The sequence below is a fragment of the Lathyrus oleraceus genome, chromosome 2, assembly GCF_024323335.1.
Source record: "Lathyrus oleraceus cultivar Zhongwan6 chromosome 2, CAAS_Psat_ZW6_1.0, whole genome shotgun sequence".
NCBI lineage: Eukaryota > Viridiplantae > Streptophyta > Magnoliopsida > Fabales > Fabaceae > Lathyrus > Lathyrus oleraceus.
In genome coordinates this window covers 95,453,372-95,468,601 of record NC_066580.1, presented here as the reverse complement: position 1 = coordinate 95,468,601, position 15,230 = coordinate 95,453,372, and the positions used below count along the sequence as shown (strand labels likewise).

The window sequence follows — 15,230 nt, the reverse complement described above, 5'->3', positions numbered from 1 at the left end:
GTATTGAGATATACAAATGAAAGAAATTTGGATAAAAGTGTATTGCAGATTTGATAAAATTAAATGAAGTTGTGATTAAATAATAGTTCTGATATATGTTACAAACTTGCATTTTGAGCCAATTGTCTTTGTGTGTGCAACATGCCGTCCGACACTAAAACCTAGAACTGATTCCAAACATGACCAAGGCGGTTAATAGTGCCGAAAAAAAGCATAACAACAAAAAGCTTTATAAGAAAATGACTTAAACCCCATTGACTGGCCTATCTGACATCCCCAATGTATTCTCGATCATCTTCAAGGAACCCCATCGCAAAGCATGCATCCCTAAAAGAATCATACTGAATGCCACCAACTTTTCGAATTTCCTCATAAGATGTGGGTCATTTTACTACACTCAACATCATTCTCAGGTAAAAAAATTCTCCGGTCATTGGTGACACCCATCTCAAACGGCTAATGGTAAACCCTCGTTTTCGTGGCTTCCACAATCTTTTTCTCTTTTCATAAAAAAAATTGGTTACAAATTTACCATATGTTGATAATCTGGCCTCTTCATATTTCCCATTTGCAACCATTCAAGATTTGAACATAGATTTGGTGACATTTTCCTTTTATAAAACATTCTTCATTCTTTCAAAATCAGTGTAGTACACCACTTTCTCACTAGTTAGATGAAAGAACATACACTCAACTGCAGGTTTCCTTCCATGAATGATGTAAGAGAAAATTCGCCAACATTCTTCGCTTGGAAAGACATACCTATAATTTATATATTGTTTGATCTCATCAATGAGCTCTTGATATTTCATTAACGCTGACTTAGAAAGGACTATGGTTGTAGTGATTCCATCATAGCCTCTATGTATATATTTGAAAAGATATTTGATTGAAGTACTTTGGTTACACCACTCAATATTGATATGCGTCTAGTATTTCAATAGAAACCTTGTATTATATGGTACAACATGTCTATTGTCCAATGGGATCCAATTTTTGGAAAAGTATTTTGAGCATTGTCTATTTTTCATACACGAGGATGATAACTGTGTAAGACCACAAGGACCATGAAACATATTTGCCTTAACTGAGTTGTATAATGTTGGATGAAGTTTAGGGTCTGAAATCTCAGCACAAATGATTTTATGAATATCGGAAGACGTTGGATACTCACTTTGAGGGTGCAAGAAGATTAAAATGTAAGCATGTGACAAACATCTCTTTTGAAATTCAATGGAGCGCAAGTAATAAATATAAAGTTATAATAGAATGAATAAGACTTACATGTCAAAATTTTACCAAGAACATGTCATTTGTTAAATCAGTCATGAGTTCATCAAACTTGATTTTGAAGACTTTAGAAATGATATTCGGTCGATTCATGTGCCTTTAATTTTTTTTTAAAACAACCACGTAATTTTAGGCCAACATGGGTTGCAAGTAAATGTTAAAAATAAATCAGAAAATCCTAACTTACTAGAAATAGCCATACCATCAAAATAAAGTTGATCCATGTATCTCTTGCTTCCCACAAAAGAAGACGGTAACATAACTCAGTTACCTATTTTGATTCTTTGACTTTGTCGACTACTTCCACATTGGTCATGTAAATTCTGATATTTTCCAACTCATAACTTGGATTGATTCTTCCTCAACCAATTAAGACGTTCCTACTCCATCATTGCATACCAATCAACCAAAATTTATTGGAAAAGTATTATAGAATACATCAATCTTTTAGCTTCATATGTCCGTTTTTATAATTGGAAATCAAGTCAATCTCGGATTGTTTGACGATTTTTCCTGGTCACCAAATGTTCATGTTGATACTTATGAAGTATATTTGGCCTGTAACCATCTTCGCCATATGAAAATATCAAAGGGTATTGAAAGGCTAGGTAGCTTGGATGAAACTCATTTAGTCTTTGCAATTGACCATCACATGCTGGGATAATAATGTCTCTTTTAGAAGCAGAATCAACATCACCAACTATAAGAACATCAACTTTTGAAACAGTAGGCCTGTTATAGATAAGACTGTCCTCGGGTCCATCATAAATAAGCTTTAACTTCAAGTCTATGTATGAATTGGATTTCAACACATCCCTTTCCATCCTAAAAGCTTTTGCATGAACATTAAAATCATACAACATGAACTTTAACTTGGTGATGATTTCCCTTTCAATAAATTTATTATCTCTGCAAGTTGGAATATATGTATATGTATAGGTATTAGAAAATATTATAATCCATTAAAGTTGTAGCATCCCGAGAAACTGCGAGGCTTGTCATGTCAAGACCGTAAAAATGCATGACTAGTGTTTCTGAAAAGTTATATTTGCATTAAAGGTTGTGAAATCATGTAGGTATTAAGATAAGATGGAAGAAAAATAACTCAGATTTGCCATTCAGATCAAAATACTCTAAACCATCACTTTTACAACATTATATAAATTTACTAACTGCAACATTATGAAAAGTAAATCTAATAATTTCTCCATCTTGAAATCCATTTTGTTGAAGAAAAGTTGCCCAACCTTCTACCAGTTCAAATGAATTGCGTTTTTCTTTAGGACACCATATCTGACATTTAACCGGTGGTTTTGACAGGTCCAATTAAAATTAATGAGGTGTTAGCATATGAAAAAAAGAAGTTATTCTTAGAACTTGTGGAACAGAAATTAATTCAAATGAACCTAACAGAGGTCGGTCTCGAAACAGATCACATTGCGAGGCTTGCATAGGTCTCATAAATTTGTTTGTGGTGTAGTATTTGAAGGTTTGTTGTGACGAGAGGGTTGTGAGTAAGTGATATTGGTTGATAGTTATATAGATAGAATCTCATGAAAATGGGGTGGGAAAGTTGGGCCTGAAATTGAAATGATATTGTTAGTAAGGTCCACATGTATCTACTAATGCAAATAGCAAACAGTTGATTATTCACAAGAATAAAATAAATACGATTGGATATTATAATTTACATAAAGCAAATAAACAGGTTAAATATAACATCATTACATTAGGGGGAACATGTTTTCCACAAAAGACATTACATAACCAATATGTATATCCATAATTAACACAACTTCATCATTAGTAGATTGGATGCAAAAGACTAAACAAAAAGATACATAAACAATTAATATAAACAACTACTCCTTTTATAATTTAATAATTTTCTTAAGTTTTGTCGATGACAGCTCTCTATCATATAAGTTGGTTAAGGTTGTTGATTCACTTGAACCATCTCGATTTTGTCTCTTTGCAGTAAATGTGACTGGTTATAGGTTGTGCTTGGATGTTATTTCGAGTTCCTGAAATAAGACAATATAGAATAAGAGTCAATGTATGTTTGCTCAGTGACAAAATAAGTACAAAATGAAATAGCTGATAACAATAACGTAACTACTTCCCAATCTTCAACCGCATCAGAATTTGCCTCATCAACTCTCTCCTTAATCTAAAAAATATTAGAATAATAGGGATTTCATAATTTGTTTAAACATTTAAACGTATACTTGTGAATTGAAAAGGATAGTTAGGGGAAATGTTGCAAATACCCGCAAGAGTTGTGGTGTCATAGTAGGTTGAGATGTTACCTTATTGTTAAGAAATGCAAAAGCATAGAACGATCAACATTAGGTCATCGAACCATAAAAAATATTGTAGTTACAATGGAAAATTAATACATTTTATTGCTTCCATGGACAATTGAGCTGGTTGATTACTGCTTCATCTTGAAGAATCATGACAGCAGAGCAACTATTCCAACGTGGTTGCCACTTGACTTTAAATGCTATTTCCACACCCAACAAAGCATAAAAAATTAATGGGAGTTCAAGTGGATCATCAATTCTAGCCTATATAAGTATGTATAACCATTATAAAACATTAAAATATAACAAACATTAAGTATTACATATTGACAACATGAATAAACCTCGACCATTGTGCCGCACATTTGAGCAACAAATACACCCAATATCTATGAGTTTTCCCGATCCTAGAAAACAAAGTTACAACGACTTCTAGAATGAACAAATTCAATTTCAATTTTATACCTAACAAAGCGTGATATTGACGACAATAGTAACATTTACGTCAACATATGTGATGAGGTAACATTCACAATGTCATGAGTATCAGATTTCAAGGTATTATACCTAAATATTTCAACTTTAGTGGAATGGTCAACACCCATATATGAAAGGAGGTTTATCTCCCTGGTTACCTTTGTACATTGATGGCATGGTTGATAACACCATTTGTATTGTGATGCAATGACCTTATTAGTGGTAGCAACAATAACATAGAAGTTAATATGCGTGAATATGAAAAAACAAATTATGTCACATTAGAGGCAAACATTTGATAATATAAACAAAGAAATAAAGGTAATCATAGTAAGAATTAATACATACATCTGAAAGTTTAATAATTTCATTTAGAAGAAGCACAATAGCTTTTGACATTAATTTTTGATAAGGAGTTTGTCGAGAAGTTGTGGAGTTTTGTGACCAGACTTGAGAATGTGAGCTAACTTGGCTTGAAACGTGAACTGAAATGTCCTTAGGGATGCTGAAACCAAAGAGAAATAAGTATATATGTTTAAGAAAATTAAATGTATAGAGATGTAGGTCATGTGAATGATACACATATATGTTCATAGTTGTACCTTTTAAGAAAATCATTGGTTGGAGGTAAATCATCATTGATGTACACTTTGGTTACATTTTAAGTGTTTGTAACAAATTTTGGATACTTTCCTACATATAATATAACATGATTAAGTTAGTGCAAATAAGAAAAAGTTTCCAATTGAAACTATAAAGGAAACGAAAGAAAGACACAAAAACCTTCTTCGTTGACTTTAGCGTACGAAGTAAAATGATACTTGGCAAAGGCAATTCCTTTCACTACTGATTGTGTTTGATGAATTGCAAGGCGTACACTTCCTAAATGGTACATTTGTTGGTATTATTCCCACAACACGTGAAAGAAACATTAATACATCTGTAATATAAGAGGAAGTAAAATATGTGTGAGTTTAATGTGGATTTGGTAGACATCATACGTACTCCAAATCTCTCAAGACCAAGTTGACCTATTGTTTTTTACTCCGACTCTGGGTTTGTGCATAGTCTATGTTGTCAACCATTCCTATGATGTCTGAAAAATAGTTGTAAACATTAAGTTGTTGAAGAAAACAAAATGAAAAAAATAATTGGTAGTATGTAGAAACAAAGATTTACACATATTAAGATGTCTTTCTTCCATCTCCCAGTAATGATATCACCAAAAGGCGCGATCTTGATAGTTTTGTCTGGAATAAGATGTTTGTTAACATCACCAACGGTGGTTCCTCTAGTGAACTTCACCATATATTTGTGGTCAGAAGGTTTGACGACCAACTTATTAAGTTGAACTTGGAAGTTTGCAATAGTGTAAGTGTGGTTAACTGTTAACGTTGAATCGAATGCCCGCCTATACATTGTTGGAAAACCAACATGTAAATCAGTCCCCTGCAAAGAAAAAATAAGTCAAGAGATGTTGTGAAATCAGAAAAATAAGGTAACACATCTGAATAGTATTGTTTTACTTACTAATGGGTTTGACCAAAAAGATGGGTAAAATCAGAGAGACAAAATGAAATAAAACATGATAGTATAATAGAATGAGAATATTTGGTAACAAAGAAACACATTAAGGAAACAAAGTTATTGTACTACATCAAGGTAAAACACAATTTAATATGGCATATAGAGAGAAAAATCATTGTATCAAACATATTACAATAAAAAACATGGTAGGAATATACACAAAGCTAAAAAATACATTAATATGAATAAAAGCATACTATTAAAACACATGATTTCAATCAGGATCCGTAAAAATAATTAGTGACAATTTTTGACCAGACACATAGAGGAAAACATGATTTAAAACCTAAATGTTACAAAAACATAATAAACGACAAAGATTGATAAAAAAAAGAGGAACCAACATCTTTGTTAACAACGATAATTTTAAAACGCTCTTTTGTGTTTGAAGATGACAATTCATTTGTGATATGAAAGAGGGAAATCGAAACCAATTAACTTGAATGAGACCAAAACAATGAGTTAGTTGAAATATAAAAAATTTAAATGATTTTTCTTCTCAAATTCGTGAGAGGGCAAAGACATACCAAAAAGTGAAAGAATATTTCTGAACATTCGAAATTCTTATATTATAGATTTTGATAAATTAATTATTATTTTAATATTTCTTGAATTTAAGACCCTAATCCTAAAATCCTAAAAGCATTTAAAAAATATTAAAATAAATGTTAATTTTTATCAAAATATTAAATAAACCATTACTTTATAAACATCTATCCCAAAAAAGCCCACTAGAAGAAGGTACTAGTTTTCAAGCATTCTGAAGCACTTTTCTACTTCATCTTCAAATTGCTTCTATGGATTCTCAAACTGCCTTAGAGCTTGTAAAAAATGGCGCCACTCTTCTCTTCCTCGATGTTCCTCAGTACACCCTTGTTGCCATCGATACTCAGGTAAACAATTTTCCTTTTTTTTTTCCTCCTGTTCACAATAATATGAGGTTATGCGCGTTCCAAGTTGCTGTTTGATTTTTTCCCTTCAAAAAATTGTTACAATGTGAAAATTGAGTGAAATTTGAAACCTGTAATTGTCAAAACATCAACCTCTATTGATGATTTCAACTTTCAATTTCGCTTGACACTGATAATCTGACTTTTTTTTTCTCTAGATGTTCTCTGTTGGACCTGCTTTTAAGGGTATTAAGATGATCCCTCCGGGCACTCATTTTGTCTACTATAGTTCGTCCACCAGGTTTGATCATTATGCTTAATCAGTAGTTATTAATTTATCTTTAGAATGGCGGTGGTAGCAATAGTTGCGGTCGCGATGCTTGATATTATTGAGAATCATGGTCATGTGTGACCGATACGGAATAAACCATGGCTGTGTTGCAGTTTTGGTAACAGCAAAAACCATGGCCGTGGACGTTTTATTGAAAACCTGGAAAATGCAAGCAATATTTTTTCTACTATTCTCTAGTATTTGGAGTAACTCTAATGTCTTCCTCTAAATCACATGGCTCTCATTTGCTTTTTGCCTCGACACATTCATAAAATGGTGGGATCTTTGCAAATTTCTATGAATAATGGATATTAGGTAAAAAAGAGTGTGTTAGATAGTTATGCAATATATATATGAGCATGCATTTAAACCGCCACTCAGTTCTTACTAAAATCTTGTTGATTTATGTGGATTCCTATAGTTAAATAAGACAGAATAACATATAAGAGCGGTGGGTTTTGTGATGGATGGAGTAGTATTTCCCTTTTTTTTGGCATTTATTTTCTAAGTGTTAATCTTATATGCTGTGGTAGTGTATGGTTTTTCTGAAAAAACTTTGGATCAAACTATTGTTAATATCGGTTGCTAGAATGAGTGATGTTTATTTCAAATGAATAATTTTGATTGTTTGGTGCATTGTTGTTTATTTTCATTTTCTTTTTGGCTTCCTGCAGAGATGGAAAGGAGTTTTCACCGACTATTGGATTCTTTATTGATGTTGGCTCTTCAGAGGTCTGAAAACTAGTTACTGAATATCTCCCTGATTATCTTTAAGCCTCAAACCTTTATGTTTTACGGTTTATGTTAAAATTTGTTCATTACAGTTTTTGTTCATATTTATTGTTCACTATTGTTTCTTGATATATTCTCGGGTAAATCAATTCATGCGACTCTGTTTCTGTTTAACCTCAAAGAAATGTTTGTTATATGCACAAGTGAAAGACTTAAGAAAAGATTTAGTTTTGAATATCAATCTAGAACGAATTTTCATTAGCAGATTAGAAAGAAGGCAAAGTAAGTTCTTCTTGTTGATAAAGGTAGAAGCTTAGAACTAAGCCCCCTTATGCCCTGACCAGAACTTGACTCGGGCGTTGTGCCCCCCTACTTGTTCCCCTTTTTGCATTTGAAGTTCCTAAACATGACTAGCTTTTAATTTGTCATTACTTTTACACGATGCACCAACAATCTCGACAAATTGACAATGAAGCTCAACTTGATAAAAAAACTAATGGACATGAATATCTTAGATGTCACAACGAATGCCAATTGTAAACATTGAACAAAACATTGAACATAATAAGCACAAGATCATTCATTTGAAATCAAAGCTGATATGATGAAATTCCTGCAGCGGCAAGTTCCTCTATACCATTATAGCAGTGCTGTATTTTAATCAACTTAATGACGGGTGAAATGATATCCGAACTTGATTGATCAATATTAACCAATGCTCATTTGTTTGAACCTGTTTGTGGTCTGAACATCTTTTAAGAATGTATTTGCATTTAAAACAATAAGATGATTTGTACACTAAACAGTATTTTGGTCTCTTGGCCGTGCAGGTAATTGTTCGTAAATGGGACCAACAAGAGGAAAGGCTAGTCAAAGTATCTGAGGAAGAGGTGCCGATTTGTTTATACTTTCTAAAACATATATAATACATGTCTTAGATGTGAAACCTAACCATCATCAATCATGATTGATATTTTTGTTTGAAATCTTGGTATCCGGCCTTGCGACCGACTAATCCAAGGGGACCAATCCCGCCATCCACTTGCGGGGGCCCGTTTAAAGCCAGAGCAAAGATTTGCATGGATTTGGCCCAACCCAAGAACTGTTTGCACCTAGTGGAATTCAAACCTGAGACCTTGAGACGAACACACTCTCAAGACCCAAGCCTTCACCACTAGGCCAACTCCTGGGGGTTAATCATGATTGATATAATTTACATTCTGTTAGTCAAGTTAGGTCTTGTAAGATAGTATTTTGGAAACCTGTGATTTTAGTTGATTTTCCCTTTATAAAATGTAGGGAAGCGCTTGATATTCCATCGAATCGATGCTAATTTGCATTTGAGTTCAATATGGCAATGTTAACAATGTCCTGAGCTGCCTTAACAAATCAACCAGCAATTTATTCTCTCCCTTAATGTAAATGTTCTTATTGTTATGCAAATTAATTTAACTATTGAATTTGTTTCTTTTTGTTATAGTGTTTGATATTGTTGAAACAAAATATGCTAAGTATCATTCTATGTTGAGGATACCCTTCATGTTTTTACTTGGAACTTCTTTCTTTTTCCATCCACTTCTCTATTTTGAGTTATTTCTTTTATAATAATTTCTCTATCACTCAATGATTCATCTAGAACTTAATAAGAAGTTTTACCTTAATGTTCATATTTTAGAATCTATGCGTTGAATTTCATGCTCTATAGTCTTCAGTTTATGCTATACATTTATTTTATTCTCTCCGCTTTTCCTTCAGGATGGAAGATATAGTCATGCTGTTAGAAATATGGAATTCGACCGACAACTTGGCCCTTACAATCTTAGCCATTGTGAAGATTGGAAACGATTATCTAATTTCATTAGAAAGAGCATCATCGAACGACTTGGTATGTTAATACTTGAGTGAGGTGTCCTTTGTATTAATTTGTTTCTTCATGTTGTATAATTGTATTTTTGTTAATTTATAAACAGAACCCATCGGAGGAGAAATAAGTGTTGAATGTGAAAATGACGTGTTCAGAAACACTCCTAAAACTCCAATGGAGGAAGCACTAGACAAGAAGCTGAATGTTGGTAATTCCGAAGCATCTGTTGGCAAGTTCCAGAGAAAAGGATGTTATTATACTTCGATTCCACGTGTTGTAAAATGCAAGGGGATTAGTGGGAAGGAACTTACTTCTCTTAATCTTGACAAGGTAGGCATACACATATACCTGAATATTTGGTTTGAAAATGCACTGAGAAAAGAGTGTTAAAATCAATAGTCTTACCGTATAGTTTTAGGGTCTGTTTGGATTGACTAATTAGAGCTTATGGACTGACATAAGCGCTTCTCAGGATGCTTGAGAGAGGTTATGGAAACAGCTTATGACATGTCCATAAGCTGTTTTTCATAAGCTCTCCAGGATAGCTTATTAAAACACCTTATAGTTTATATGAAATAACTTGATTTTATTTTATCTTTTGTTAAAGAAATAACTCATACTTAAGTACTTATATAAGGAGTGCTTATGCTATAATTGGTCGTTCAGCTTGTTGCTTTTTGCTGATTTGTGCACATGTTTTATGTTTGCCTTCTCAGACACATTTGCTAGAAACTCTACTCGCATCAGATTATGGAGGTTCTGAAGACTTGCTCCTTGGAGAACTGCAGTTTGCATTTATTGCCTTTTTGGTATGGTAGAGAAAACACGGTTTCTTTCTATATTTGTTAGTCTTGTTAAATCCATTCTGATATTTTGCAATGATGCAGATGGGTCAGTCACTAGAAGCATTTCTCCAGTGGAAATCTTTGGTTAGCCTTCTGTTTGGTTGCACGGAAGCAGTAAGTATACCTTCTCAGTCATATCATATCTGGTCTGAATAATGCATGCATACTTGTGGTTTCATGAAATTTGCTTACGTTAATGATTACTTGCGTTTTCATCTGTAATTTGTTAGACTCTGGTTCTGTCTTTCAACTTGGGTGAGTCCGTTTTCTAAGTTTTTCCTTTTAATTTGAATCCGTGGATTGTGGATTTTGGTCTTCCATTTGCCTTTGCATCACTTGAGTAGTCCGCATATTTTTAAGATTTGTGTTTCAAGACTGTCGGTAGATTTGTACATGATAAGATGCATCATTTTCTTTCCTTTTATGTAGAGTTCTGCAATATATGTTTCATATGAACAATTTTTACTTCTTAGGACATTTTATGTTGGTAGGGCTTAGGTTATGATTGCATATGGATACAAGGAACTTATTGATTATGGTAAGACAAATGATATTTGATTACTTAGGTACAAATCAGCTTTGAAGGTGCCCTATTTCATAGATACTTATTTTGTTATTATGTTTGCATGACTTTATGTATTCTTTTGCAGCCTTTCCACACACGAACTCGGCTATTTACCAAGGTAAACTTTAACAATGTTTTTACTGTTTCTTTCTTTTAGTTCCTAACAGTGGCATAAGGACATGGTTTGCTTTCAATTCATCCTTCATTGTAATAATTGTGAATGTAGTGTGGAAACAAAAAACAGCAGAATCCGGATTTAAGAGAATAAGCCACAATCTTACGTAGAATGCCAAATTATTCATCAATTTCCTTTCAAACAACCCAAGTATTCCGACATACAAGTACCCTATAAATATTGTGTTGTATTGTATGACTTAGTGTGTGTTTTGGTTTTGGGAGTCATCAAACCCATTTAAATGATGGGAAATCAGGATTTTAAGCTTCACTTTTTTTAGGGGGAGGGGGGTAATAAAGTTGCTTGCCGTAATTTAATACTACTTTTTACCATAACTATTTGTAGTGTAAGTGGTCCATGAGGTGTTGGCTCGGTGTTAAGAGTTTGGCCTTGTAACTTCAAAGGCTAGAGTTCAAATCCTCTCGGGGACAGTTGTATAATGGTCGTAGTGCCACTTTAATTTATAATAATTCCCCTTTTTCTCATTTTTTTAGAAGAAAAAATGAATTTGTGATGTAAGTTCAGTTATGGTTTTTATGAATGAATTTGTTAGGCTTTTTATTTTGAGCAACGACAACCCTCTTGTTTGTTGTTCTTTTTTTGTGTCACAAAACTGATACTAAATATTGTGGATTCTTGTAGTTCATAAAAGTCATCTATTATCAGCTAAAATACGGACTACAGAAAGATCGCAAAGATGATATGGGGCCACCATTGTTGGATGATTCTTGGCTTTCTACTGATAGCTTTTTGCACCATCTTTGTAAGGTATTAATGAATTCAACATTCAAATGCATAATTTTGATCTATTACCTAGCTTTCTTTTTAAACTAAATAGATTGGTACGTAACTCAATCAGTTATGGATTTCAAGATAATGAAAAGGACAGTTCATATTTTGAGCATTTTGACTAGTCGCTCAAAGTTTTGTGTTGGAACTAATGCTTGTTGTTTTGGAGTTGCAGGATTTCTTTTCACTGATGCTAGATGGGTCAGTTGTTGATGGAGATCTATTAAAATGGGTATGAGCTTTGGTTCTAGGTCTTTATATAGCTATAATGTTTACTATAATGTTTACACACAAACACACACAAAGTTATCATGCAACATAGTAAAATGCCTACTATAATGTTTTAGCTTCTAAGTAGGTATAGCCATTGTCTATGCTTCTCTTTGTTTTCTATGTTTTAAATTTGTTGCAGACATGCAGCACTTGCTTCTAGCTGCAATGTATGGACTAATTGTAAAAAGGAAGTGTTGCATCGTAATCTTCATTTTCTCGCAGACAAGGAAATTTAAGGATCTATTAGAGAGCAATCTAGGATGGGAGTTTCAGCAGAGCAGTGCTGTTGATGGTTTGTATTTTGATGAGAATGACGAGGTTAGTGTGTACAAGTTTCTCCCTCAGTCGCTAATCATTTATCATTTAAGCTTTTTATGTCTAAAAACTCTAGTTGTTTTAGAAAACTAAGATACAACTAGGGTTGTTCATAGTACCGTTCAGCCAAAAAATCAAACCATTATAAACATTCACCCGAACCGAACCGTACCATTTCTTTTTGTTGGAACCGAACTAAACTAAATTATTGGTTCGATACTACGGTTCCGAACTCCAAACTGTACCAAACCACTAGTAAACGTTTTTTTTTTCTTAACAAAACCGTTTGTGAATTGAACTGTTATACTTTTATTTTATTTTATTCTTTTTTGATAAAATATCATTTTAGAGTTTTCATTTTTTTTTGTTGATAGTCATTTTTTATACTTAATTTTTTTATTACTATTATGTAATGTAAAAGGTATTTATATTCAAACCGATTCAAATTAAAATCAAAAACCTATCAAAGAATTAAAATCTTAAAAAATTAAATATTATTGGACGTCATATCACTCGAGTCGAATTTTAGATTAATTTTTCAAAATCAAATCAAATTTTTTAAAATTATTATTAGTTGATTTTTAATTTTTGTAATACAAATTAATTTAATTTAATATTTTTTACTATTTCATATGTTTCAAATACATGTTTATACAAGTCACCTAAAATCAAATTAGACTGCTTGTGATTTATCTTGGGATCCGATATTTTTTTTTCAAACCCGATTCAAACACCTTTTAGTTTACATTTTTTTTTGTTGTTTTAATTGCATTTACATTTTTTTTATCAAGGAAATGCTATATTATAAATAGAAAAGATAATTACAACTGGGGTACCATACCTAGTTGGAAGGTTTCACATCCCTCTTGTGTTCCAGCAAAGAATCAATTTTATAATATAATCAATTTAACTCTAGAAGGTGTGATTTGCTTGATATCATGTTCTTTGGTTTGGTTATGTATTGCTGTATCTGTCCCATTGAGTAGGTTGCAAATAGATCTTCTGTTGTCTACTCTAGTGGGTGAATTTGTAGTGTCCTGATGAAGCTGACTTTGATTTCAATAGCGCCATGTTTCTGATTTAATTTTCGTTTCTGTGGAGTGGCATTGTATTGCTGAGATTTGATAGCCAAATTCTGTTGTGCAGTACTCGTTATGTCTGTATCCTGGACTGATGATGCCGTATAATGAACCTCTGATTTCATTTCTACTGCCTCATTGATAAGCTGCTCCTGTTCTGTCTTTTGTGTGTTTAATTCTTCGAGTATTTGCGTTGTTTCCTTCATAGTTGTATCTTTCTGTTGTTGGTGAATAACTTCTTGTTCTTTGTTGCCCCGTGCAATTGGGAAGCTAGATGTCCGGGCTTCCTTTAGTGTGTATAGTCGAGTTTGATATGGTTCGGTATCTATTGTTTCCTTGTTCTTACCTGCTGAGTCCTGATGAGTAGTTGTCCTGCTCCGGATATCCTGTAATTCTTCCTCTTTGGTCCCTACTAACAGTTGAAGCAAATTATTGCTTACTAGTCCTGATTTCGAATGGTCTCACGCATTGTGTGTGTTTTTGCTGTTGAACTGAGTTGTTGTCCAGGAATTGGAGTTGTGTATCCTGTTGCGCCTGGATCTCCTCTCGATTCTGCACTTTCTTAGGTTGCCGAGTCATGTGACTCGATTCATAAAAACCATGACTTGGATCATGTTTCCAGACATGAAAACGAAACTGGAAAATCTCAGCCATGAATCGATTCATGACCATGTGAATGACAAACCTTGTTGGAATCGATTCAAAGGAAGCATGACTCGAGTCATGTTTTCTGAATTCAATATTTTCAAAAACAAGGATTCATGACTTGATTCACATGTATGCATGAGTCGATTCACTAACATGATTCGGTTATTCAACAATGGTTCGGTTCTATGGATCTTTTCGATCAGTCGAAATTACATTACAAGTCATGTTTTTAATCAAAAGCATGCATAATTTTTTTACTTTTATTAAGCAAAATAAGGGCTAAAAAGTCTTATATTAATCAATCATCTTGGTGGTTGTTGATTTTTGTAGTATGCTCCTGTAGTGGAGATGTTAGATGATGAAGCTCCTGCAGTTTAGAAAGTTCACCAATCCTTCACTCACAGATTGTACAATACAACATATGTAAATCCATGTAAGCAAACTGTACCAGGAATGGAATTGAAAATCACTTTCCAAATTTAGAAGATTGTTAGTTTGAGAAATGTTTTTATAGTGATGTTAATTGATTTCATTTATTTGTTTTTCTAAATATAAATTTTATAGCAAAAAATATGTTTTTTCCGTTTTAAAATGAATGTCTTTTAAGATTTTTTTACACAGATTAAGGAATATAATAATACTGTATATTTTTATTAAATTAACTTTATAAATGTATATGAAGTAGTGAATAGAGTAATGGATTAAAACAAAAATTATTATAAAACGGAAGAAGTAGAAAGTTTAAGGGATATTTTTGTTAGCGAGTGAGATCATTGTTTACGACAGATGGGACTATTTTCCTTTTAGATATATTTGTATGATGATAAGCTTTGACCTTCAAAAACTTTATTGCCATTTTATTATTTTGAGTACTTGCTTTAAATTTACGTTATTGATATATTTGACCGATAAAGTCACGGGTGTTGTATCTTTTTTGTTTTTTTGTTTTTTAAGGATGTGTATTTAGGAGGAATCTACATGTCACCTCTCTGGCTTGTTCCTCGTATCAGTTTTACTATAATACTTCTAAATTAATATTTTTATAATCAATGTCAATTTTTTAA

At 32.8% G+C, this 15,230-nt stretch overlaps 1 protein-coding gene across 2 annotated transcripts; it reads left to right on the top strand.

The window, feature by feature from the left end:
- The first annotated feature begins 6,377 nt into the window (after window positions 1-6,377).
- On the top strand, window positions 6,378-14,698 carry LOC127118296 (uncharacterized). Of its 2 annotated transcripts, XM_051048468.1 has the most exons (13): window positions 6,378-6,553; window positions 6,769-6,851; window positions 7,556-7,613; window positions 8,444-8,503; window positions 9,369-9,498; window positions 9,584-9,807; window positions 10,194-10,286; window positions 10,365-10,436; window positions 10,973-11,005; window positions 11,705-11,830; window positions 12,027-12,083; window positions 12,347-12,442; window positions 14,497-14,698. In XM_051048468.1, the coding sequence occupies exons 1-13, from the start codon at window positions 6,458-6,460 to the stop codon at window positions 14,542-14,544; spliced, it is 1,176 nt and encodes a 391-aa protein (XP_050904425.1). In that variant the 5' UTR covers window positions 6,378-6,457; the 3' UTR covers window positions 14,545-14,698. The 2 variants fall into 2 exon arrangements, with proteins under 2 accessions (XP_050904425.1, XP_050904426.1); XM_051048469.1 differs by lacking the exon at window positions 14,497-14,698 and having other exon boundaries at window positions 12,264-12,429.
- The last annotated feature ends 532 nt before the right edge of the window (window positions 14,699-15,230 follow it).

Excerpts from the sequence above, each read along its gene's own strand:
- LOC127118296 (XM_051048468.1), top strand. The coding sequence starts at position 6,458 with ATGGATTCTCAAACTGCCTTAGAGCTTGTAAAAAATGGCGCCACTCTT. Across the intron at positions 6,852-7,555 it reads TACTATAGTTCGTCCACCAG|AGATGGAAAGGAGTTTTCAC; the intron begins GTTTGATCATTA and ends GGCTTCCTGCAG. Across the intron at positions 11,006-11,704 it reads GAACTCGGCTATTTACCAAG|TTCATAAAAGTCATCTATTA; the intron begins GTAAACTTTAAC and ends GGATTCTTGTAG.